At 38.4% G+C, this 27,007-nt stretch overlaps 1 protein-coding gene across 4 annotated transcripts in view; it reads right to left on the bottom strand.

The window, feature by feature from the left end:
• Positions 1-27,007, bottom strand: part of PLPPR5 (phospholipid phosphatase related 5) — a 119,501-nt gene that overhangs the window by 46,088 nt on the left and 46,406 nt on the right. For 2 of the 4 annotated variants that reach the window (XM_068405729.1, XM_068405730.1), the window contains exons 3-4: positions 23,145-23,226; positions 17,737-17,811 (exon numbers count right to left, since the gene is read on the bottom strand). In XM_068405729.1, the coding sequence (XP_068261830.1) occupies positions 17,737-17,811; positions 23,145-23,226 (157 nt within the window). The remainder of the gene's footprint in view (positions 1-17,736; positions 17,812-23,144; positions 23,227-27,007) is intronic. The other 2 variants (XM_068405731.1, XM_068405732.1) reach the window with 1 other exon arrangement.

Here is a 27,007-nt window from a genome sequence, read left to right as displayed (position 1 = left end):
TCTTCTAGTGTTGTACTTTGGCTTTAACTGTTCATTTTCCTCCCCTTTCTGGAGAATTTTGTTCATGTTCAGTGATGTTAGTCTCCGTGCATTTATTTTTAATCAGCCCTTGAAGAACACACTCTCATGCCTGGATTCCACATCCAGTCTATTTTTTTGTGTTCTTAACATATCCCCAGAAGAATCTAAATCATGGCATTCGCATCACACTCCCCAGACATCGCTGGATAGCTCCCTACCTTTGTGAAAAATACGTAGTGAGACATGAGACATCTTGTGGTGAATTCTGCCTAGCACAGGATCCATCTCCCCCATTTCTTTAGCACAGTCCAATATCCATTACCATACACATAAAAATTTTCATTTCATCCTGGAGATCGCTTACAAACACCCCCCATTGTTAGGACACAAGGCCTGATCTAAAGATCACAGTCAATAGCAGGACTGCAATGAGCACTAGACTTGGCTCTTCAGCTCTGTTTGAGTGGACACCCCAGAGAAACACTGGTGGCATATTTCTTTCAAAAACTGGCATTGGGAGAAATCAGCCTTTTTCCAGTAACCAGCTAATAAAATACTCCTGCATTTTGCTATTACAAGCCAATATTATTGGTATAGCTATATTTATAGCTATACCAATGGAGTTATTGCATATAGGAATTTGAGGACATAAAAAGTTCTGTTTTTACAAAACTTTTTTGAAGCTAGTATCAAAATCTCTGAAGGATTTTGGATCATAGATTTTGGAAAGAATCTTCATAGGTCACATAGTCCAACCACCCACTCAACACAGGTCCCATGAGATCAGGTTGCTCAGTCCAGTCGAGTATCTCAAAGGATGGAGATTCCACAACCACTCTAGACAACGTGCCAGTGTCCAACCACTGACACGTAAAACATTTTTCTCATGTATTTAGCTAGAATTTTCTGTGTTCAATCCTGGGCCTTCTGCCTCTCCTCCTGTCACTGGGAACCTGGAGAGAGAAATCTGGCTCTCCCTTCTCTACACCCCACCATTAGGTAGATGTAAACAATAGTAAAAAATGCCCTTGGCCTTCTCCCGTTAAGGCTAAACAAAATTAGTAACATTTCTAGTGGTACAGGAATACATCTGTATCGTGAATACTTGGTCTTTTCTGCTGATACGCAGACGCTAGCAAATATAGTGGCTGACATTAAATGAAGCATAAGACTATTAAAGGAAGTATTAAGAGGCATTACAATGAAGAGAGTTTGTCTTTATGCTTTTCTCTTACTCTACAACAGCGACACTAATATGTAGCTTCCATTCATTTAAAAACATGATGTGCAAGAGGCCAGAATAAATCTATTAGATACAATATTCACTTGTATTATTTGGCTCAATCTAGTGCCCATGCTTCAAATACTACAGGTGGACTGACCATTTAATAGAGTTACAATCTAGAGAATACAGGATTTAAGCCAAAGAGGAGTTTTAAAGTCAGCTGCATTGGTAGTCAACTCAGAGTCAGCTCAGAGTGATCTGCGTCAACTCAGATCACTGACAAAAAAAAAAAAACAAAACATGAAAATGTCAGGCTCTGTTTTTCATTCAAAAAAACCCAGTGCTACATAGGCAAATTAATTGATTGTCAACTTGATGCTTCACTGAGGAATTAAGGGAATTAATTATTCCCTTTCTCTAACCTCCAGTTTTTAGAGTAAAGATCACTAGCTGAGAAAAGTCATCAGGTCACCTTGTTGAATAGCAAGGGGCTCAATTACAGCATAGATGGCTAGATGCCAGAAACTTTAAAGCAGAAGGTATAAAAAATTTCAATGGATTTTTTCTTTGAAAGCTCTGTAAACTTATGACTGCTTCTGAGAATAATGATGAACTGTGTATTTATTCTTCTGGCCTTACAGATAAGGCCTGCTCTGGCACTGTCATCCTTTCGCAGCCCCTTCCTACTCTTCTCCCATTTTGAAAATTTTTTTTCCTTAGAACAAGTCTGAAAGGCTTGGTTTCCTGCAGCTGATAAGTTAAAATCTGGATTAGCTTCTGTCTGACTTGCACCAGCTGAAAAACACACACGCACTTGATGCTTGCTACTGTTCTCCCATAGAAGTTGACTGTTGCACTATGTAGAATACTATTTGGTGTAATAATGAAGGGCAGAAATGCTTGGGAATGCATAGGTAAGGCAGGTCCAAGCTCCACAAGATGCTTAGAATATTACAAAAGCCAAAAGACAATAATACCAAATATTGCTTTATTTTAATACTCATAAACAAATTCCCATTGTTGCAGACGTATTTTATAAGCACAGCCTGCACACCAGTGGCTTGCCTTCATGAATATGCAGTTAGCTGATAAAGTAAAACCAGAGCTACATTTTTTATTATAACGAACATGATGTTTATTGGCTGCACAGTTGAACAGGCAAACATGTATTAAATCAAACAAATAGAAGCACAAGAACACAATCCCCAGTGACTAATGCAGCGAGCTAAATATATTCTGCAATCACAGTATTCCCTGCTGATTTATATCAGTGATATGCAATGACAGCAGAATGACAGAGAAAAGCCCAGAATCAACAATTTTTGTTTCCGAAGGCTATTGGTAAAATTGTCATTTGAAACTCAGATGACAGACAGACTGTTTTTGAAACTAACTTTCTTGGGAATAGTGCTACTGATCTCAGAGCAGGAGTTCCCCTGATAGTCCTCATAGATTTATCTTGTCCTTCTCATTTGCTACTTGATTTTAAATTAAATATCAGACGCAATGTAAAGCGGGGCAGACAAAGAGAAACCTTAGCTGCACTGTTTTGCAATACTTTGAAATTATGACCTTCATTACAGGGAGATATTTTCAATTCCAAACCAAATTCACTAACCTTTCATGTGCTTACATCACCACTTTTTATAGCATTTTCTAGTTAGAAAACATTGCTATGGCAAAAAGCAGTAACGAAACAAAGCCAACCCAACAAAGCCTTCTCAATGGGAAAAATTAAGAACTGATATCAAATCATGCCACTGTTTTTACCTTTCTGTTTACCTCTTTCATGCTTTATCAGAATGACTGCAGCTGTCAACCCCACGGCTGTTTCCCTGTTTCTCCACACTACGACACTAAACCAGCGCTTTCTGAAGGGAATATTGCATCTGTGTTGATGGCACAGCAGCAGGGAAGAGACAAAATGAAATAAAATCTTTAGAGACCTCCTGGCTTTATCCAGGAAGAAAATTAGGAAAAAACCCCTAATCTGGCAAACAGCAGGAGAGAAATTTACTTGCATCCAAACTTTAGAAGACCATTGTATAATACTTAGTTATTTGATGCAAGCTTTACTCTGCCAATACACAATGATCTCTTCCTCTGTATTTAATAACAGATATTGTTAAGAGATAACGAAAAGTACATTTTAATTGTTTAATTAAATTGTTTAATGATATTCAGTGATTTAAGTCATAAAGCCCAGGGCATTTACTGCTAAAATCTGTGCCTGTAGGACTGTCATAATGCAAGAGAAAAATAATTTTTTTGCAGTTGGAGCACAGCACAGAATCAGAAATGGGGCTTGCCCAGAACACTTGCAGTATGGTTCAGGCAAGTTAGCACCAAATCTAAGCTTTTCTTATGGTCTTACTGTGTAGTTCACAGAGGGAGACAACTCCAGTAGGTGACTAAGATCTACTACATTAGAGCAGGATGAATCATCCTCTGGCAATGTCATTCATTCCATCCTAAGAAATACCAGCCTCTGATGATATCACTTGTAACAATAATGAAACAAGCTTTGATGACTAGCTTAGGCTAGCACCCTTCTTTTAAAGGGCTCTAGTGAGATGTGATCAATTTTACTCTTAACTTTCACTTGCATGTAGCTAAACTAGCTCCAAAATAGGAATGATACTTTTCAAGAGTCACACAGGGAGACAAAAGTCATATTAGTGGCAGCATAAGCATTAACATTGCATTTGTATTGCAGTATTATGTAGATCTAGACCCTGTTTCCGTAGGAGACAACATTTTGCCCCAGTGAGCTTGGGCAGCTCATACAATGCAGTGCAAGTGTATGAGAGAATGAGCAGATGGAGATGAAACAAGTGAGGAGGAGGACAAGGCAACAACAAAATGATTGAGTTTGATATAATGAGTAGCAGTCACAGCACATTAGTTGCCTAGTCAGTGTTTACATCAATAAGATAATTAATTGTCTTAAAACTGCTTGGTATCTTCAAATTATTATTGCATGCAAGTTCCTCATAAGTTAGAACAGAAATTTGGGATGCCAGAAGGACACCATGTACCTAAGGCCTGTACATCTTGAGAACTAAATGCTGTATTAGCATATCTATGACCATACTGTCAAAATAAAAAAATACAGAACACAGTTTTGTCAATGTGAAATGAAATGAAACACTGATATTTGAAAGATCAACTAATGGTTATTTACTTTTACCTAAGATAAACTTAGGAAAAAGCCTACCACTTAGAAAATTATTACCGCAGCTATGCAATATCTTCATTTGTAGACACATTTTTGTTACTGCAATGTTATACACACTGACTGTAAACTTGGCAATCTATGGCAAAAGTGGTTCGATAAAAATCACATGAGTAACCTCAGGATTTTGGAATAAACTTCCTCATCTCATTCTCACAGAATATCATCATTCTTATCGTTTCTTTTGATGAAAGAAAACATGTTTCTGAGGTAATCAGCGATACCTTGGAAGACTGATGCAGCAGATAACTGAACAGTAGCTGACATAAGCAGAGCACTAGCCTATTCACGGTGCAGTAGTCAAGCGGGAAAAAAAATAATCACACAGACCTGCCCCGTGCAGTACAGTGTATGTATCTGTACAGCCAATTTTGTACATAATCCAAAATTAGTTGACATTTGTACAATGCCTGAAGGTTTTATAGGCCAATCCTAAAACTCCCTTTACATATTACTGAATTAATTTCACTCATTTGAATATGGCAGGTTGCTGCGTTGTAATTTGCCTTCTCTTTTGTACCTTATTTATGATAAATAGTGAGACTAATTAACACAATTTATCAGCTAAATACTCTGTACAGTCATTAAGGGGATGCGCTTGAAGCAACTGTGTGCCCACTCCTCAAGATTCTACTTTGTCAGTATAAAACTTTCATCAGTCTGAAAACACAGAAGTATGAAGGAAGGAAACGGCCAGCCCATCCAGCCACCTTTCTGTGATTACTTATGCCCTCACCCACAGCTTAGCCGCCTATAGGACCTGGACCCTAGCAGTCCACAGTGCTTTTACACATACTGTAAACACATTGCTCAAAGATCTGTAAGAAACAGCTGAAGTTACCAGAGAGATGGAGATAAACTGCTGTTTCGACTGAAGGAGACCTTGTTTGTTTGCAGGAAAAATCACACCCTGTCTGCTTGCAGGGTTGATGTTTTATAGCCTGGTCTCTACCTGGATGAATTCGCCCTCTCATTTTCAAATACCACACTTAAACATAAGTGTGGCTAATTTTTAGCTCTGCACACTTGCCATCATTATCTTTTGCTAATTCCATGACTGGGGAATAAAATATTCTGAGATACTGAGGAGGGGAAAGGCAAAACCATCCAAAAGCGTGTAAAAGAAATTAGACTCAGTTTGGTGTGGGACTCTGCAGGGAATTGTGAGGTCTTCCTTCCAAGACCGAGGATTCCCCAGTTCAGGGGCAGCTACATAGTGAAACTTGCAGAGTTATCTCTTTCCATAACCAGCTTTGGCCCTTAGCAATTTTATCATGAACAGGTGAGGTATACAAGACTCCAAAGGTACTTACTTTCAAGCACAAGTTTGTACATAAGATTAAATTAATCCACTTACTAACTTTCTCTGAAAACAGAAAGACCAATAGGCTAATATCATAAATTAGGCACCATAATCACTGCATACTTCCAGCTCTGGTTATCATTTAATATATGCCGCTCATCCTGGCAGGACTCCAATACATCCTCTGCGACAGTTTCTGCTGGATAAGCTCACACACGGTTGTGCGGTAGAACTATGTTCTTACAAATTATACCAGACATTTCTCATTAGCATTACACCTGAAATCCCATTCCCAAGTTGGATATTATCCATTACTTCATAAAATTAAGATGAAAAGCATAGAAAGAGCAAGTTCAGGATACCTTTAGCCAGTGGTTCCACGGAGAAAAAGGAAAAAAAGAAAGCCCACAGAATTTACCGAACATGATTACAGACACTATTCATTGCTACTAGGTGATTGTTCAAGAAAGCTAGAAATAGAGCTGATTATTTTCTTAGATTACTTTGAAAATTTTAAATATTAATAATATTTAAAGTCCAATTCATAATACTCATCACCCAGAACCCAGCTCTTCTGTACCCTCGTGTAGCCTGCAGCATTCACAATCCACAGAGCTACAAGAAACATGGGTATCACACATTTGCGTTCAACATCAAGACATTCATGGTACATTCATGTTTTCACACACATCCTTTCTCTGAAAAATGCCCTTTCTTTTGTAGCTTGTTCATGAGCATGCAGTGAAGACAGAAAACTCAAGAAAGTGGAAAACTTAAAGTCTAGTGACAAGAAGTAGTCAGCTACAAAGACACAAAGCATTCGAACAGCCCTGTGAGACTGCTGTGAATGACGCCATCACCATGCCAGCGAGGACACACCTTACAGGAATTTGCTACACTGGTTTGTTTCACAAAGCCACGTTTTTCATGGCCGGTGCAGGACAGATGCCTCTGCGCTTTGAGAAGCCCCACCTTCTGCAGAACACCACCTCTACACTACCCCTTCTGGCTACAAGGCAAAGCCCAGAGCAGGACTAAAAAGACCACCTTTGTTTAAGGCATTAGGCCTGCTCACACTGAAGTTAGTAAGTGCATTTCTCCAAATGACTGGATTCCTAAAAAACAATCGTTGCAGGAAGCATCCATTTCCATCCATCACTATTCAAATACTTTCCTCCTATCAAGGTATCTCCATCCTTGGAGACATTCAAAACTTCACTGACAAGACTCTGAGGACCCCAACCTAAAATTGAAGTTAGCCTTGCTCTGAACACATGGGTAGAGTACAGGACCACCAGGAGAGCCCTCAAACGTAAATTTTTCTGTGATTCTGTGAATTACTTCTGATTTACTCCAACCTACAGATTTGCAGTCTTTAGTCTTAATGATTACAATCCATTCTAATGGTGATTCACTGCAATTATTTTAATTCACATCTAAAAATAAAATCTTATTTCCTCTAAATTGGTGAATTGGTACAAAGTGAAACTGCCCATCCACTTACTTACACTGGTAGCAACAAAGATATCTCTTCATTTTCCCCTTTCTAAAGGGACAGTCCTATACATACATATATGTGTATGCTCCAATAAGGTGCTACAGAAAACCTGTTACAGGATTGGTCCTTAAAAAAGTAATCTGAGAGGCTACTCCTTTGACTTGGTCATCATTTCTCATCATCATTACCTTCCAGGCAAAAAGTATGCTGTCAAGCATTAGCAGGAGACTCAGGAAGGCAGCAAGGAAGGAAATTACTTAAACAGTTGAAAAGTCACTTCTGAGAGACATAGCAATAGCCTTTGCTGCTTTGAGAAGTGAATCCTGATCTGCAGGGGCAGCTGGAAAGATAAAGAGCTAGAGTGTTAATAAAATAATAAATAAACCAGCTTTTGAGGATCCTTTGTGGTAACTTGCCATCGTTGGTACCGTGAATTATTAACAACCAAAGCTCTCAGGCTCTTTGCTAAATTAACTTACTTGAGATCGCTTTTTAAAAATACTCTGTGTTTAACAAATTGTTAGGCTAAAGGGTAAGAAATTTATTAGATTAGAATATGAATATAACTGATATAATAGGGGACACTGTCAAATTATTATGTAACAAAATATATGCTTGTTTGGTTAATACACAACTCTTTACTTTGATCACTGCTTTTGGAAATCCTTACTCATTCAATGCCTTATTCATCCAGCTAGCCAGCTTAACTCTAGACAACCGACTGTACTAAAAGAAAGAAGTGGCAAGTGATCATGTGGGAAAAAATGATTAAAGAAGGAAAAGTGGGGAGAGAGAGATTTGTGCAAGGGTATATTTACAGAGCTGGCAAGAACATCAGAAGTTGAAATTACAGGTTTCTTGTGGGAAAATGCAGTAAGTGGGGGATTCTGTAGGCTCCTGCCAGAGCAAAAGGATTAAAAGGTAGCAGCTCAACAGCTCACGCAGGCAGCTAGTACACTGGCGTGACAGCAGCACAATATGAAGAGAGCTTGATTATGCATAGGCAGCCTGGCTCTTCATAGGCCTGGCAGGTGGTACAGGGGTAAGAAGGCCATATCACTGGGATAGATTCAAGGAATATAAAATATCTTCAGGATTCATTTCGGGAGAGGATTAATGATACCTGCCAGAACTAAGATCAGTATCTCTTTTCTCTTATGACCGCCTAGTGACTTTACTCTTACAGCCTTAAAGCATCACGCAGTTTTTACACTCTTCACATTGCCATAAACTATCATTCTTAGAAGCATATAAGGCTCATTTACTTTGAACTGACTGCTGTGTGGTAAAGCTGTAAATATGAAGTACAACTACCTCAGAAACAGAGAGACATTAAAATATTATTAGTGTTTGGTCTTTCCTCCCCATAAGAATTCTGCTAATTTATATAAATTAAAATCAGTAGGAGATCTAAATACAGAACATAAGGGCTGCAGAATCAGTTTCTCGCTAAGCCGGCACAAAAATTAACCTTTGCGAAATGGAGTGGGCAGTTGCTAAAAAGATATAACCATCTTAGGACACATAATTTTTATGGCATTAACCTTTTCTTCATAGAGCAATGCCAATATCCAGCATGCTGAATACTGCTTCTGCAGTAACTAGGACAGTATCCAAATTGGATTTAAGCAAATTATTTAGCTTATCAGGGATCCTAATGCCCAGTGTTTAATTCCATTAGGAACATTTAAAATTTCAGATAGGGGAAAAAAAAAAAAAAAGTCATCCCACAGAAATGGGAACAATATCAGATTTGTCCCAGCTGACCTTGGCATTAGCTACACAGCCAAAGTCAACAATAAGTTTAGGAAAACCATGTATGGTATATTATGTATGATTCTAAAAAATGCATATCATCCACACAGGTTTTAATCATGCATTCTCTGTTTAATATCTCAACTGTCTCACAATAATGTTGCAAGTAGCAACTCCATAAACAAAGATAATGAAAATGGGGATGCAGAGCATCTTTTGTCATATAATCTTCCCCAAAGATAGAAAAAAAATCTTGGAAGGAGAAATTTTCATTGCTGTTGATACACAGCAATTTAATCCTGCACCAGTAGCTGTATCTTACTAGTTTTATGTAATGAATAGGTACTTCTAAATAATCTTTTCATTTCAGTTTTCAAGAAAAATATCACCAGTGTGGGTGTTTTAAAGAAATACAGAATAATAAAGCTTATAAATCAGTTGGGATAGTTATGCTACACAAGTTCTTAGAATAAGACTTCCACTGTCTGAAAATATCCCACAAAGCATACTAAAAACATCCCACAGAGAAAGGAAAGTTCAACTCCTTGTTCATACCCAACAGACACAGAACTCATGATGCCCTCCCTTCTTCTAGGACAGCCAGCAGGAAAGGTAAACCATAACGCATTCACTGGATGCCAGGAATTTTTTTCTCCCTGCATTTCTCATGATTAGGGCTGGAAAAGTCATTGGATCAGAGAAGAGCAAAAATTCTGGAAGCCTCTTCATACTTCAAGACAATTCCAGAAAAAAAATCATTCATGGATTAGTTTCCCTCAGATTATAGCTCTCTTAGATCCTGCTGTCCTTGGCATCTTCTCTTCCTGCCTTCCTGTGCTTTGATCTATTTCTTATAAGTAAAACGGGCATTATGAAAAGCAGAAGAAACAGTACCTGCTTCATGTTATTGGCTACTACAATTGCATTCAGTACTCGCAGGTGAAGATGAACAAAGAGGGGGAGGTGGCTCATTTCTTCATCACCTGGGGTGACTGACACAACCCTTACATGCAGGAAATTTACTGGCATCTTGTTCTCTATTATGCAAGTCCTTAAACAATTATATTCTACAGTGACATTGCTTAATAGGATGTTACTGGTTTATGAGAGCTAAGCTCAGAAATTGCATGGGAAGATTACATTACAAATAAAGAACATTTATTGAATTACTATGCTTTATCCATTTCAAAAAAGTAGCAGCTTTCCAATGCTTGCCTCGTCAGTAGAAGACATTAAAAAGTTTCATTAGCATAGTTAGTGCTTTTCTTCAGCGTCAGTTCTTTCTGTCTCAGTTGCGTTGCTCTCAGTGAATGATTAGTGTTGAAATCCTCTTCTCTCTGAATGTTTATCATCCTGTTAGATACGGTTGGAAGTTTAATTTTTCAGGGCATTGTCAAATAAAATGTGTTGCTGTTCTTGAAAGTAAAATACTACACAGATAGCCAGAGCCGCCCTGGGGACTGTTTCTAACAGTGGACTATTCCTGTCTATCAATGATGGAACAGATATGTATTGTGGCACATATATTTTTCATTGTAGAGCGTTACTAAAATGAATTATTGAAATTATCAACTGAAAAGCACTGTGAAAGAATTACTTTAATGTAAGATGATTTCTATCCAAAAGCTATTTAAATGAGCAGTGCAGTAAATGTAGGCTAATCAATATACGGCAATAATATTCACAAGGTTCAGATTCTGAGCAGGTAAACTCCTCTATTTTCACAAAGGAAGAGAAAAATCTGTTGGGACAGGAGACTTTCCCGTCTCCCGTTTCTAGAGATCTATTTCCCTCCATGTTCTTTGTCAAATGATTAATATATCAAATTCAGCAAGATTTTAAAAGGACCAATATTTTTTTTTCTGTTTTTGGAATGGGGCTAGAGGACAGTCAGTCACAACAATTGCTCTGTAAGATGTTCTCTGTAACATCCTGGACAAATTTAATGACAAAAACTGCCTAAGCAATTCACTTCCTACTTCAAATCTCATGAATTTCCCTAAAGCCACTTCTTTGTGCCACCTGTTAAGATTGTATCTGTATCTGAAGTCATAAGCCAGGAGTAGTTAATAGAATGCAAGATTATAAAAAAAAAATCCTGTCCCCCATTCAGATGCTCCAAGAAATATGCAGGACAGTTAAAAATATATTTTATCTAAGTCAAAACGAGACAAAGGACTGCTTCTAATTGAAGGAACAGCTTTCCATCAAGCAGCAAACCAAGGACAGCCAAAGTCACTGAAAGCTATGGAGTAGAGTTTTCAGCTACAATTTATTTATTTATTTTATTTTCCCTATGAAATCTCTGTATAACTTCAATTCTGTCAAAAACTGTCTGTATTTGATCCTGTCCTGGCATTTTGCATTTATCCGTGCTATTTACAGCACTGCGTTACTTTAAAACAGTTTTCATTTTCTTACAACATAATTAAAAACCAGCTGAATATATTTTTAAATTATTGATGGTTTTGTTGTTATTATAATTATGGTAGAACTGCTATCGTAATCTTTATACTTTCTGTAATTCCTTTCAGGACCTACATTTTGCATTCAAGTGGCTATGCAGAGCCTTAAGAGCTAAATCATGGAGAAAAGATCAACAATATATAACAGTATTATTAGAAACAAATCTGCGTGACATTTTAATATTGCACTTCCCTGTTCATGTGCTGTTTCATTTCACATTGAAGAAAAAAGTTATCAGGCACCTTACCGCATACCTAAAGGGGATTACAAGTCTTGGAATGGGAATAAATGCACAAATAAATTAATACCAACAAATATACTTGGTAGAAGCAGAAACCACACTCTAACTCTATTCACCTAAGAGCAGACTCCAATACACATGTCTAGTGTTGCACTTCAGTGCAGTATCTTTAAGGTCCATTGCAAAAAAAAAAATTCTAGTTTTAAAGAAAAAATATATTTTGATAGTTAAAAAATATGTCTTGAGAGTTATGAATTAAAATAAAGATTGTTCGATAAGTTGAGATTTTGAAGGTTGACTATTTTGATGGGAGATGTGAAATGCTTTTTACTTAGTTCCTTGTTGGCTTTTCAGTATCACCACAAATTCATACAACTGCAGTTCAGTCATTCGTATGCAACTAGTTTCTGCATCCTACACTAAATGCCTTACTGGCCAGTTTTTAAGACTGTTGACAAGCTACTTAGATTCTGGAAACAAGAAAAAAGAGAAGAAGAAAATGGTAGGCTGAGAAAATTACACAAGAGAGAGATTGTAAGTAATGTCCTTCTTAGGCAGAAAATAAATCCTTAGAACCCAAAGGGTAAAGGAGAAACTAAAATTGACCTCCTACTGTTGAATCAGTTGTAAATTGTCTGAGTCATCTTGATTCTCAGCTATAAGAAAGCTCACAATTCAATGGAGAATAAATTGTGTAAAGAGCTCTGCAGAGTGCATAACCAAGGCAGAGATAAATGTCAGACAGGATCTCCTGAGAAGCATGAAAAAAAGTCATTGCTGTGTTGCTACAAAACGTATCCCCAACAAAAACTAAAAAAGGACAAAGCCTATCAGCGTAGTTAAGCACAGTTCAGAGCTCTATGCTAAGAAGTCAGAAGTCCCTTATGCATTAAGGTAAATTTCACAAAATATAGGTAGGTAGTTGATGAATGTAACTCTTGAGTATCTGAAGTACATAGAAGTCAATATTCTCACAGGTACATATATTAAAGGATCTGCCCACTGCCAGAGTTAGTAATATTCTAATTCCTGCATTCAAAAAACGTAAGTTTACTAATTTCTAAAAGTTAATATTAGGTGAAAGAATTATACTTTCTCCAGAGATTCCAGTGAGTATATTTATATGCACAAGTGGAACAGAAAACCAGAAAAAAACAGATAAAATAATAGATTGTTTAAATAGTACTGCTTAATGCTTTTAGTAGGAGAATGCCTAAGGCTGAAATTGCAAAAGTGTGCAAGATTAGCAGAAGTTTGCACCTGGTGATACTATGTAGTTAAAAGATTACTACAGTTAGATTTAGGATAGTTAAGACTGAGTCCAGCAGGCATTTTTGACAGGTAACTGCCATGTCTATAGTATCTGCATTAAAGAGAGATAGCTACTGTTACCTCACAGCTGTTACCTGGACAGCTGTTTTCAGAATACATGTTAGAAAAAGATACTTCACTAAAGAACCAATGAGTTAAAACATCCCAGAGGAAGCAGAAATAAATCAGATTTTGCATAAGAACAGACAAGGTAGGGAAAACTTAGGTCAAAGGAAAATTGAGCAATACCCTCGGACAATAACTGGCCTTTGGAATCTAAATTTACAGCCTGTCATAATAGAGCTGCATGAGCTGGTACTGCTGGAGAAACTAACTTCTCATACTGCATGGCTTTGAGGAGATTAATCTCAAAATCTGATGCTTACATTAATTTCTTTAATGGAAGAAGTACTAGCAGGAAAACAATAAATAAACAAGCGCAGCAATATACCATAAGAATTCAATGTCTGATACAGAAGATCAAGTAAAAAAGAGACTGCATAAATGATGCCTTGAACCATCAGAAGCTCTTGACAGCAGTAGCGTATAGCAGATGTTTGCACAGCTCAAGTTCTGCCATGCAGATTCAGTTTTTGAGCTTTCAAAGTTTTATAGAATTTACGTTATTTCCTCCAGCTTGGGTAGCCAGATACAGATTCCCAGTTCCATCCACTAGGATCAACAGATAAAAAGAGGTTCATGTCTTTGAATTAGACTAATGAAAGTATCTGGAACAGATGACAGAATACCCGGGTGCATCTTTTCTATCATTTGTGAACTGAAGAGGATAGAGGTTTTTGGAAAGGTTGACAGTAGCAGCTTAGAAGGCTGTTCTGTAGAGAAAAGCTGACATTTCGAAAGGTATAGAGCTTACTATCACCAGAAGAATGAAGTCTACAGAGACCCTTGTTTCTTACCACTGAAAGTTTCTGTATATCACCTCTTTAGATAATTTCTCTCCCAAGGTTAGAAATAAGTTAGGAAAAATATCCCACTAAATATTGCTAGAAAGGCTAAGAGCACAGAAACCAGATCTACCAAATAATGTCTTGATGTAACACGATTGCTTAGCAGAGTTGAGCCTGAGGTTGGAAGAAAGCTCTAAAAAATGCAGAAAACCTTATCCTGCCTTCTTGCAAGAGAGAAACTACTCTTAGCTTTCCCTTAATGTAAATCACTCTTATCTCTACCTTTTCTTTTGCTCCTAACCTGCAGGTCACTCATTAAAATGTCATATTTTTCTGAAGAGAGTGAAATAGAACCTGACTAACATGTATGTAACTATTCCCTGCTGTAACTTCCAACAAGCACCCTCCCATCTCCTTCCAGGGCTAAGGTACTTAGTGACCTTCATATAGCTTTAGCTGTGCTGCCCCATGCTGTGCTGTCCCTGCTTACCTCCCAGCCAGGACTGCCGGCCGAGCCCTGGCTGAGGGCTAAGCCTCTGCTTCCTGGCTGCTGTAGAGCTCGGGAGAAAGTGCTGCCAGGAGTTCAGTGGCATGGAGAGCAACAGCATCTCAGACACACTTCTCTGAGAAACAAGCTAGGACTTGCGTACAGTCCTGTGTCATACCCTGTATCCCATTTATGTCTGCTCAAATGCTATAATACTCAAGTCAATAAAGGCTGACAGATTTCCAGGAAAGCGGATTTTTTCTGTGTTCCATGCAAAATAAAACCCTTGAAATACAGGCTGGCAAAGCCACACGCAGCCACTTAGTTACTACAGTGCTTCTGCAAATAAACAGTTTCTCTGACAGACAGCCCAGTCCTATATGCTTTGCAGACACATCAGGCCTCTACAGGCAATCACCACCAAATGACAGTCACCACTACTGCCACTGGCATGTCATGGCTTCTGTTCCCTTTCATCAGTATAGAGGACTTGGGTTTGTGGCTGTATGGCTGCATGGCTGCAGATACTTGAACCCTTACCTGATACCTTCTTTTGCTCTCCAGCTGCAGCCTAAGTGTAAGCACAATTATTGCCTTATCATGTCTTTTATATATGTGTGTGGACTAATTTCTTCTGCCAGAGAGGTGAGGAACATACAATGAGGCTTTTAAAGGAAGGCTGAGAGAGCTCACAGACCTTTTCATCACCCAAATACCCAAACCCAGGTGCTCAAATAATGCATGCTTCTCTTATCCAGTTGCTTTTTAAAAAAAAAAAGAATTACAGATGTTACAACATTTGGATCACCTTTTTATCCTGGAGAACAATTATAATAACAAGTGATTATAGAATACAGTACTGCTACAACATATTTGTTGTCTTCTATCTGTGTATCTTATCAAATGTGGGTGTAGAATTGTTATTCAGATTTTACAAATAACGAGACAGAAGTTGAATAAGGCCAAGCAATTCCCCCCAACATTCAGGAATAGAAATCATGTCTCCTGATCCCCATCTACAGCTCTAGCTGCTCTGTACCATCTCCCTAATGACTTCCATGACATAAACTTATATAATAGTATCATGACATCACCAGAGTTTTGGATCCCCTAATGCCATTAGATTTGATGATACAGAGGTCATGCATCTTGATGCTGTCTCAGTGTGACACAGCACAAGCAAGAAAAGCCAGTGGATCTGCAGTAATTTGTGTCACAGTGGATTACAAATATTCCTTGAAAACAGTGAACATAAATTGCCAAGTTACAAAACTAGCTGAAATGATGTGACAGAAATAATGCCAGACAATGAAGCCATTTTCTATCCACGTGGAAGCAACTTCCAAAATGTGCTAATAAAAAAACCACTGTAATTTAAAAGGCAAAGAAGAAAGACTCCATGGAGAATGAAAATTTCTTCAGGAAAGGTCACTTAAGTCATAATGTTTACACCATAAAAAACTTTTCCATGGCATGTTGCTATATTCTACCTCAATTTATGACACTCCCCACTCTCCGTTTATCAGATGTCTCTAAATGTGTCACAGAAGGATCTAAGCATCCTACAGCAACCAAAGCACTGGTTTCCCAGTACCAGTGTGAGGTAAGGAGATGGGTACCAAGACACAGAGAGTCTAGGAACTAGATCCACAGGGGAATCTTAATGCTCCTCAACTTTTCCTTCTGAAGTCCAATATTAAGCACCACTAAACCCACAGAACAACTGCTACCAAAGAGATTGCCTAAAATACAGGCATTAAAATGCCTAATTGCAAATCCCCCACTCTCCCTCAGCCTAGGCAATGTTTATCTGAGGATGTTCTACTTTGATCTGCAGTCCACAGAATCCAATGACACCAGTGTGCACAAGTAAGTCAGGAAGATTGTGCTCAAAATATAGCTTCATCATCTCCCTCAGGCTCCCCCATACCAAATCAGCTGGCAACCCTGGAAGAACCATCAGGATTTTTCATTATAATTACCATGCATTAAAAGATAAGCAAAATGGTGCCTGAATTTCATACGTGATCCAAATGTTTTGGATATAGAAATGCCTTAAGAGAAATGGGAACAAAACCTCTGCCAATATAAATGGGCACAACTTCCCTAAACTGAGTTACCAGTGTAAAACCTGCCCTATGAAGAAGTTACATTCTCCTTCACACCAATATTTTATTGGGTTCCACAAGAACCAATTATATTGTTATATAATAATATATTTGTTACAATATAGTTCGGTCCATTCTCTAGAAGTGAGCTTGCACCTAGTCAGAAATGGGACATTTCCACACCATAGGCCTTGTGTGACTGCAATGTAGTGCACTTACACCTAAATGCTAGCACAAGATTTACTACAGGGACTAAGGGGCTGATAGCCTCACACACTCGAGTGCAATGAGTGTGCCCCTGGCCACAGAAACAGCTATGGCTGTGCAGCATCCTTACCTCTCTGGATCTAACCCTGGCTAAGCTAGCTTTAGCATGATTAGGTTAACAGTGGGGATAGAGCCATCCAGGCACTCCAAAATCCCTGCAGGTGGCAAGTTCTGCTGAGTTCATGGTGGGGCTGAAGTGAGACACCTTAAAGTCAGATCAAATAGAGCCAAATAGATCTATGCTGTGCTGCATCTCCAGGGTCAGTTCTGCTATGAGCGTGATCTATAACCATCAGAGTAAAGAAAAGGAATTGTTTATAGTGCCTCAGTAAGAATAGTCTCAAAAATAAAAACAAAAGAAATGCAAACTGGTTTAGATGATGCTTAAGTTACTCAATATGCATTATTCCAAAATGTCTCCTGTTCCTAACAGACTGAATGACCTTGAACAATGAAAGTAACTTTCTGTTCCACTGCTCCCGATCTTTAAAATTAAAATACTGATATTTCTCTCAAATGTAAAGTGGTTTAAGATTGATGAACTAGAAGAATTCTAGACTGATGGAGTATTATTATCAAGATTTAACCACCAATATCTATATGGGTCCAGCTCAGAGGTACTTCACTCTCTTGGATTCTGGCACTTCAGTATATAACATCCACTCAAACTGAAATTGCAGGCGTAGGGACCCCCCTTCATTCCCTCTCATGAAAGAACTGGAGAAAAAAAATCCAACATGGGGACAGAAATTTTTTTCACAGCTGCCACAAGTGATTGCCAACTAGCAGATAGCAGTCCATGTTGAGATAAATATAAATATGTTGGTAAAATATAAATATGTTGCTGCTGAAATAATTTCCTTAAAAAATACACACAAGAATTTAGCAATGTATCTACAGTATTTTCTTACCTCAACTAATACGAAGCACGGCAACATCATGTAGCTTCTCTGAGACTGATGCTTGCTGTTTGAAATCGTGTTCACCTGTGAAGGAAACAAAGTATATTGTGTCCATCTGCAAGAAGTTAGCAATGTTTAGAATAATGTGCCCACAGCAAACTATAAAAGGCCTGCTTAAAACACAGATTTGTACCAAAACAGGGAATGGTGAGAATTACAACAGGGAAGAGGACTATTCATGTGCCCTTCTACATTCCAGTATGAAAGAGCTTCAAGTTAATTTAGATTTTACTATTTTGTTAAATCGATTCCAGCCATTTTTGTTGCAAATAACAGTATCTATACAATGATTTGTACTTAAAATTGTTTTAATTATATTCCTGCATACTTCAACAAAACAAATCCTTTATCTCTTTTCAGCAGAGCTTTTCTAATTCTATTGACTTCGAAGAAACTTAAGCATGTTCTTAAAGTTTGTACTAGAGGGCTTTGCTGAAGGGGCATTAGTTGAAGGCTTAGAAGTTTTCAAAACTAATATTTTAATCTACTAGGCTTCTACAGAAGCATGGGAACACAGGACTAGAAGGAACTACAAGCTGTGAAGTCATGTCTTGCAATTACAGTACAGTAGATTTCTGGTTCTGAAGGATCCGCAGAATATTTATTCTCAGCACCACAGCTACAAAAACTTTCCTACTCCCTTGCAAGAAATTAAGATCTGTTGTTAAAAATAAACCAAAGCAAAAAGCAATAACCGCCTGGAAGAAAAACCTTCATACTAATCTCTGCCACAGGAAAAGAGCAGAAAACAACGCACTATGGATGTAATGATCCTAGGAATCAGCCCATGACTGGAATAGTAAATAGACTAAGATCTCCAGAGGAGTTAGCATCTTCAACAATTACAGAACTTCTAAATGCTGGGCAGCCCCTCTAGATTGCTCTCTTCTTCCTTAAAAAAAAAATACTATTGCTTTGATTATTTAACTTTTTAAACTCTCATTTTAAAAGCTTCTCTCTAGGCTCTTCCTAAAAGATACTGAAATAGCCCTTTAGCCCTCTTCTGTTTTTCTCAACTGTGCCCCTTACACTTCTTCCTTTCTGTCTCACCATTCAATCCTTGGTTATGTTCTGTCCTTCCAGTCTCCCTGTGTTCCCCCTCCAGTTTCTCTTTATCCTTTTCACATACTCCCTTTTCCTCATTCAGCTTCTCTCATGTAGCACATCTTCCCACATCTTGCATCTCCTCCTCTCTCTCTTCCATGGCCTCCCAAATCCATCTTTGATTCCCTTTCTTCCTCTGATGCTTTAGTAAGCTGCAGCTGACTCTTCTCTTTCTCCCTCCTGGGCCCTGCCTATGCATGTGTGTATTTCCTACAGGGCTTGGGGCTGAACAGTCTAGGAGGCAGCACACTAAAGAGAAAAGAAAGCATATGGTTCCAAGCAATATCGGAAAAACGAACTCTGCTATGTGTGTGTGCAGCCTGGCTCCCAGCAATGCACTGAGCATCTCTGATGCTCTCCTCCCCTCGTGAAGGTGGCTGAGGGAGTCTGACACTGTGCCTCCCTCCCCTTCTGAGTCAGTCTCTGTTCAGTGAGACTTGTGCCTGCACCAGCTGGGGTCTCCCTGAGAGCTGTGAGCTTTTCAGCTGGGACCCTGTCACTCTGGCCATTTTTACCCCAGTCTTTGGTGCTACCAAACACAGCAGTGGTTATCTGCATTCCGCTTGTGTTTGTCCAAAGCAATGAACAAGAAAATGCTTCATGAGCAAGTAGTATGGCATATGTTCTTGAAATCTCTCTCAGATTGTTAAAGGCTGAACTTATTTATCACGCAAATGGAAAATGGTGGCACTGCTGCTGATCAATTTACTTGCATGCATCCATGGCCAAACCCTGCTGTTCGTATTCCATTCAAATCCTCACTCAGGCAGGAGTCACAGAGACTCCTTGACACTCTGTTACACGGTTACATAATACAACCATTAATATTGCACATGGAAATGTACGTGTACAGCTGCTGCACGTTGGGACTATAGGCTCAGCTCATTAATGAGACACCAACTCAGCAGTTACCTATTATTTATTGAGTGCTAACAGAACATTGAAGAAAAGAGAACCATCTCTGAGCATTAAGGACCAATACATGGCCACTCTTCAGATTTTACCTCAAGAACAAAAAGGGCCTAAGATTCATCTTCTCCAGCATAGCATCAAAGGAGAGACATGTTCTAGTTAATGTTGCATAAGTACTGCAGATGGGTGTCTGCCAATGCCTATAGCTCTCAGTTCACCAAAATGGGGATGAACTGTAAAGCCTGAGGCCTGTCCCAGAATTTTGTTTTCCATAACATGGAGATGGATACTGGTTGGAGCCTGGAACACCCTTTACACAGGATAAATGCATACTATATGTGAAATTGCCTTTCCAGAGGTTGCTGCTATGAGTTTGGAGGAGGATGAGTGAACCTGAATGAGGCACCAAGAAGCCATCTGTGAGGGCATGGCTGAAATGCTACAAGCATCTCTATAAATAGCTCTTGGTAAAGAACTTGTTCTGTTTTAGTAATATGAAATCTTTTTATGTAACTAGTTACTAGGCAGCCTATGAAACAGTTTCTCTGGCAGTACCCCACTGTATGCATTAGGCAGTCTGCCTCCCTCCTGCTGCTGTTCTGGGGCTATGCCTAACAGCAAGCTACAGGATCACTCTCCAGACAAGCCTACCCCTGCCACATGTCATCACCAATCATCTGCCTCACTGCTAGACTAGGGAGTCCTGTTCACATCTGTGCTCTCTGTGGTTTTGGAAGATTGCAAGCACACACCTCCAGAAGGAGCTCTGGACAACAGCGTTTGACAGCAGCGGTACCCCCCTGCAGCTGTGAAACATGCCTGGTTGTGAGCCACAGGTGAATTTCACACTTGATAGCTGTAAACTGAACGTCCTCAATTTATACAGATGTTGCAAACATGCTCTCAGTGTTTCTGATCCCATTTGGATCAAAATCCATTCAATTTATAAGAAGCCTCATTACCTCTCCTCAATATGACAGAATTGCATTCATGTTTCTAGGGTGGTTTTTTTTTTAAACTTTTAGCTACTGTGTAAAGAAGGTAGGAGTTTGGCAGCAAGACCATGGCCAAAACAGCAGAATGTTTTTACCAAAAGCAGTCATCGCCCTGCATTTTGCCTGGAAATCAATTCTATAGGCAATTTCTAGGCAGGCCTACTGTCTCAGGTACTTCAGGTTCACAGGGGGACCTCCTCTTTGGATGTGACATCAGCAACGAGCTCTGGGAAACTCTAAACAACTTTTACTGTAAAAAAGTAAGATGCCTAGAGTTTAAGCACTTCCAACATTACTCAGAAACAGAAGAGGAAATACTTGGTCTCACAGCTTGAATGTGACTTCGAGTGATTTACTCAAAACCACATTTCTGCCAGAGCCACAAAATGAACTCAAATATCCTTAGTTCTGAAAGGGAGTCCCCTAATCTTCTTGCTATTTTACTACTTGTATTATCCACAGTTGCCATTTGTATGACTGTCTTCTGGCATGTCCTTTTTTTGGTGAAAGCCAGTGTGAAGGCAATTTGAGAGCCTGCTGCTGCCCATTTTCCATAGCTTGTTATACAAGTGCTAGGCAAATATAAGACACTACTGTATTATTACAAGATCTCAGTTCCATCACAGGTTTCCCTGTAACTTGAGATTTAGCTAGAAATACAAATGGCATATTCTATTTCATTTGTCTCATTCCATTTATGGGTGAACTTCACCTACACCAAGGAAAAAGTACTTATCAATAATTTAGATGTAAAGATATGCTCTGAACTAAAAAAAAAATCTACTAAAATGCAAATAAAGCTGACTAGAACTATCTGTAGCACTTCTAGTCCCCAGTGTGGTAAAAATGTAGTGGCTTGCCAGAAGGTAAACAGAGAATGTGTCTGGGGAATGCTGAATTTGTCAAGAAAACAGGAAAATAAGGTCACTGTGCTATGAAAAAAAAACAATCTTCATTATATGAAACCATTTTTATGTGCCAAATCTATATAGTCTTCACAGAGGTAATGGAGAATGAAGATGATGACATTTTAATGAAGAGAAAGAGAAACAAAAACAATGAAGATACTTTCCTCTGAGATACTGACATTTATATCTATCATTTGTATCATTTGTATCTATCTATTTATCATCAGTATCTCTTCATAAGGAGGGCAAATGCACTCCATGAATGTAAAGCATGAGAGCTTAAGAGTTTGTGGGCTAAAGAATATTTATATATAGCTTGATCAATTTTCCAAGATGAACCGTCTGGGGAGTGCCTGGAAGGTCCAGATTCTCCGCCCAGGCTGATAACCAATGCATTGAAACACACACAATGGTCTGGGCATGGCAGGAACTGCCTGGAAAAGCCTTCAATGCAGTCTAAAATTCCCTAGATAGTTCCTGTACCAATCGGTCAAACATTTAGCTGTGAAGGTGGCTAAGAATTCAGTCAACCACTTTGTCTCAAGTTAGTCCATTGGTTCAAATTGTCTGCTATTTTGTCTCTGCAGATGGCCAGACTAAGAGTTCCTGCATTACCCAGTGGACTTGCCTTGATGAGCACAAAGGCACAGCCCTGACATCCAGCTACACAAGAATTATATTTACAGAGCAAACTTGGTTTCATACTTACAACTTAAATTTCATATAGCTCTTGTCACTACTGGATTTCATTGGGGCAAAAAAACCCACTTTCTAAAGTTAACTTTTACAGTAGTTGATACGCTACTCATGGAAAATACTGTCAGTGGAGATTTCCCTTTTTTATTTTTACCTGTGTTCCAGCCACCTCTCTGTTCCATGCATACATACAGACAGCTGCTTTTTCAAACTCTACTCAGGCTTTCACAGATAATGAAGTCTCTGTTCTTATATCAGAAAGAATTCTTATATGACCTAAAACTGACAAGAAGCAGCTTTAGCTGATTTTTTAGTTTCTCTAAGGCTGAGAAAAATAATCAGAGAAAAATATTGTAATAACCTGAACCATATTCACAGTGGAAATACTGAAACATATATTCAGCATAATCTTTAGAAGAACACAGTTCATTAGGTTTTCCACATTTTCATGCTATTCTTCCTCTTCCTCCATGAGGATTTCTCTTACATTTTAAGCTTTGGTGCTGCAGTAATTAGAAGTCTCTTTTCCCTGATGCTGATATTAGTGTTAATCTTGGGGTGCAAGGAGAGAGGACAGACAAAGCAATGGGAAGCTAACCCTAACTCTATGAACAGCAAACGAGCGCTTTGAATAACTGACAGAATAGAGATAAGCCTGGTGTCTAAAGTAACCTGAATATCAAAGAACTCATCTTCAGATAGCAGTGACAAAACAGAGATTTTTGTACACTAATGTCTATACCTTTTTCATGTAAAATGCTGGGGAGTTTGTTCTCAGCCAAATATGTGACATTTTTCCAATTTGCTGTTCTCCTATAAAAATACTGTAAAATGAAAAAATAGGAATGATGATCCTTTCAGGCTCCAGATCTGCCAGAGTAAGAAAAGAACTACATGAGAGCCAATTCTCCCCAGTAGGAGACAAAACATATCTCTTATGTACATAACAGGAAAAAGGAACAGAAGTAACACAGCTCATGCTGATGGTAAAGATGCTGGGGGAGAAATTACTGTTTAAGATAACCTGGACACAGATCATACAGATCAAAGTCAATATTTTCATGTATATTCAAAAGCAAAGTGTGAGGCCAATGAAGTCTAAACTGTGCAAGAATATGTTGCTATCAGCTGACACACATGAGAGAGGAACAATTGCGAATCACCCTGATGAGAGCAGGAAAAGGCACTCTTGGCTGCTTTTGCTACCTGCAAATTCATGAGTGCCACTAGCTGGTGAACTTTAGTAATGAACTCAGATGCTCTTTCCCTCTGAAGCCCAGGGCAGTTACTCGCTTTGCCACTTCCTCCAAATAATCTTCCACCTCACAAGTGTATTAATCCACAGTCAGCAAGGTACCTGTAGCATCTGCTGGGCCATCAGTGATTGCCAACGGACAGTAACATCTAGGTCAAGATTAAATGAAATGTGGAGGAGAATGTTATCAGCAGATTGGAGGCAGTGCAACATATACCAACACAATATTTTCCCCAGTGATTTCCACATATGTTGCACAAATGTCTCTTGTTTCTTCATTCTTTGCTGGCCTTCAGATGGGTGTACATTTGTGATGATACTGAGAGATAAATAATGCTCTCCTGTCTTGAAATTAAATAAAACGAGTTTTTAAAACCTGTAAAACAGTTGAAACAGTGTTGAGAGACAATCTTATTGCCATGAAAGATGAAAGCTAGGAACCAGAGAAACCATATCCCTCTCTTTCTTAGATTACTCATTATCTGAAGATTAACATTAGGAGGACCTGGAAGCCTGTCAAACACCAAATCAAAAGCTCCCACAGGAGTTCAAATAGTGAAAAGTGTTACCAGCAAGAAGAGGATTCACTGGATTATATTCGTAGCGACAAGATTACATTTTGCCCAACAAGCTGCATTATCAGAAATAACAAGGTCATTTTTATGTTAAGAAGATGAGGGAAGAATGCACTTCTTTTGCAAGCAGGCAAATTAATATGGGATTAACCAATAAAAGAGTTTCATAAAATTACTTCATTTGTGAAATCAAGACAAATGTTAATCCTATAATTTTGTACTTAAAAAGAGCCCACTGGAGTGAAGGAGCAAAATCCTGGTGCTGACATGAAATCCCATCCAACACTGATGTGACAACAACCCTCTACCATAATAACAGGGAGTCCTTACCACTCAGAAGGTACCTACAAAGACACCTTCCCACAGTCAGGCAGCTGATTGTGGGAACCTCTGCAGAGGTACTCACTAAAATAGTTAGTACAGTGTAACTGTCTGGAATAATTCCCCATATAGATCTTGGAATGTCTTATTGTCTTCATTTTTCTCTGGTTTAGAATCAAAATATTCAAATATGTGGAGTATTTTAAATAGCTAGGCTTAGTCTGCAGCTTGCTCTGCAGTCAGGAATGGATTTACCAGGCAATGCAAAATCATCTGCAGCTCTCCGTGTATTACCAATGGCCAGTGAGGTATGAATGACACAGGCCATGCAACGGGGTAGCAATATTGGGTCTGTTTTAAACCCACTGTAACCCAGTAAGTCTTGAGTCCTAAAAGTTCTGAACAAATAATTCACAAATAAAGCATAATTATGTGAATTTAAACTTTTTTTTTAGTTGCACACTGTTGACACTAGAATTACTGCTGCCAAGAGTCCCTCACAGTCAAGGCTGGTAGTGCTGTGGAGGCGGTGGGTGAGTCAAACTTGCTGATGCATCCATGACTGTACCTACATATGATAAGCATCTTTTGTCCCACAATTCATTGCCTCACTCAATGCTCACTTGAGTATTTAGACTCCCTGAAGTACTTTATGGCCAGCCACACTTTCTCTATTCACTTTCCAGTTTGCCATATAGGATCTGCAGGGACATTTGTGCATTGAGTATTTCAACTCTGGGACTGATCAGTCACAGTCACTACCAACAATGGATGTAGAGTCAGGCCACTGTAAGTGATGGACATTGACCTATCTGTCATATAGCTTCATCTGGAATCAGATGTGAAACAGCTGCTGATAAAACTTATTCAGCTGATTAATGTACTTTCTGTGTGTCTCATTAACAGTATTATTAGAACAAAACAGTAACAGAGTAAGTGAGGTCATGTTGTCATTTCTTCAAATTTATTCAGTATTGACATTTTTTTCCTGATTTTTTAATTCTCATTATAGCCAAATATCCAACTTTTATTGGATTAGTTGATTTATTTTATTGATTAGTTTTGAGTAGATATAAATATCACGCATTATCGTTCCTGTTACAAGGATCATTTCCGCTTTGTACTAATTAAAAGTTAGCTCACATGCCAGCCTGTTAAATTTGCTATTTCTAAATATTTTTTGCCAGAAAAAAATCAACTGCTCTAATGTTCACTAAAAGTATATACAAAGTAGAAGCAGAAGTCACTACAGTCACATGTATATCAACACTAATTTGTATTTAATAATAGCTACATCTCAAGTTGTCTTGAACTGCTGATCTACAGAATTCCTGATGGTGATTTTTGGGAAGCTGGGCTGAACACACTGTAATGGTTTTCTTCCCAGCCTTTAGCTGCTGTTTTTCTTTAAACTGTATCTTAAAATATGTTAAGTACTTTCCTCATGTGACTATCTAAGCAAATTCTGTATTGCTAAAAAGATGTGATGCAACTACAGATGGGAGCAGGGATGGTTCTTTTTCAAAACCAAAGAGGTGCACCATGTCACCAGTGTGAGAGTCTCTATGACACCGCAACAATCTGTTTATCAATTATTTCTCATTTAGACAAAATTGATGGAGGCTGGCATGTATAAGTCTCTATATGCTATTTCTTCAGATTCCACTTATTTGTTCTATTTCCTTCTGACCAAATAAACTCAGTTTATTTCAGCTCATGTAAGACTAAAACCTGACATTTTTTCTGCTGAGATAAAAGTCACTGACAGTTTTCATCTTCTGCATAAGACCTAATTTGTGCATAATAATATGTGTAAAAAGCCACAATCAAACTTCAAAGAACTTAAGCATGATACTTCATTAAAACAGTAATGACTTAAAATTTTACTGCATTATTGTAAAGTTCACAGTTAGTTTATGTATAATTTTTTTTCGTCTTAATCTGTTCCCTAAAAAAAAAAATCACAGTAAATATCTTAAAGAAAAAAAGAAAGAAAAAATGTCTTTTTTTTTTTTTCCATAGGGGAAATTTAAGTACAGACCTGTAAGTGAAGATGTATGAGTCGATTGGCTGTGTTCTGGGCCTGCCTGAATACCAAAACACTGCCTGCACTGGCCACCTAAGTACATATGCTGAATCCTACAGACTCCTCAAATAAATTAACAGATTTCAAAATAAAAGTGAAATAGGACCACTATGTTGTGTTTGCATTTTTCAGTGATAAATTATGTACTGCTTATTCAGGCAACTGGGATACCTCACAAAGGGTGGGTGTGAACTGCAGGATTTGCTGTCTACTAAATAACAACATGTTCACAGGAGTATATAGCCATACTATAACTTAAGGCCAAGTAAACAGAAAATATAACCTCAGCATGTGTATGTGAGGTTCATCACAAACAGTTTGTGCTGCGAATCTATCCATGAAAGATGAATTTTCTAAATATGTCATTG

The sequence above is a fragment of the Nyctibius grandis genome, chromosome 8, assembly GCF_013368605.1.
Source record: "Nyctibius grandis isolate bNycGra1 chromosome 8, bNycGra1.pri, whole genome shotgun sequence".
NCBI lineage: Eukaryota > Metazoa > Chordata > Aves > Nyctibiiformes > Nyctibiidae > Nyctibius > Nyctibius grandis.
Note: the sequence above shows the minus strand (reverse complement) of the source record. Positions and strands in the feature narration are given on the sequence as shown.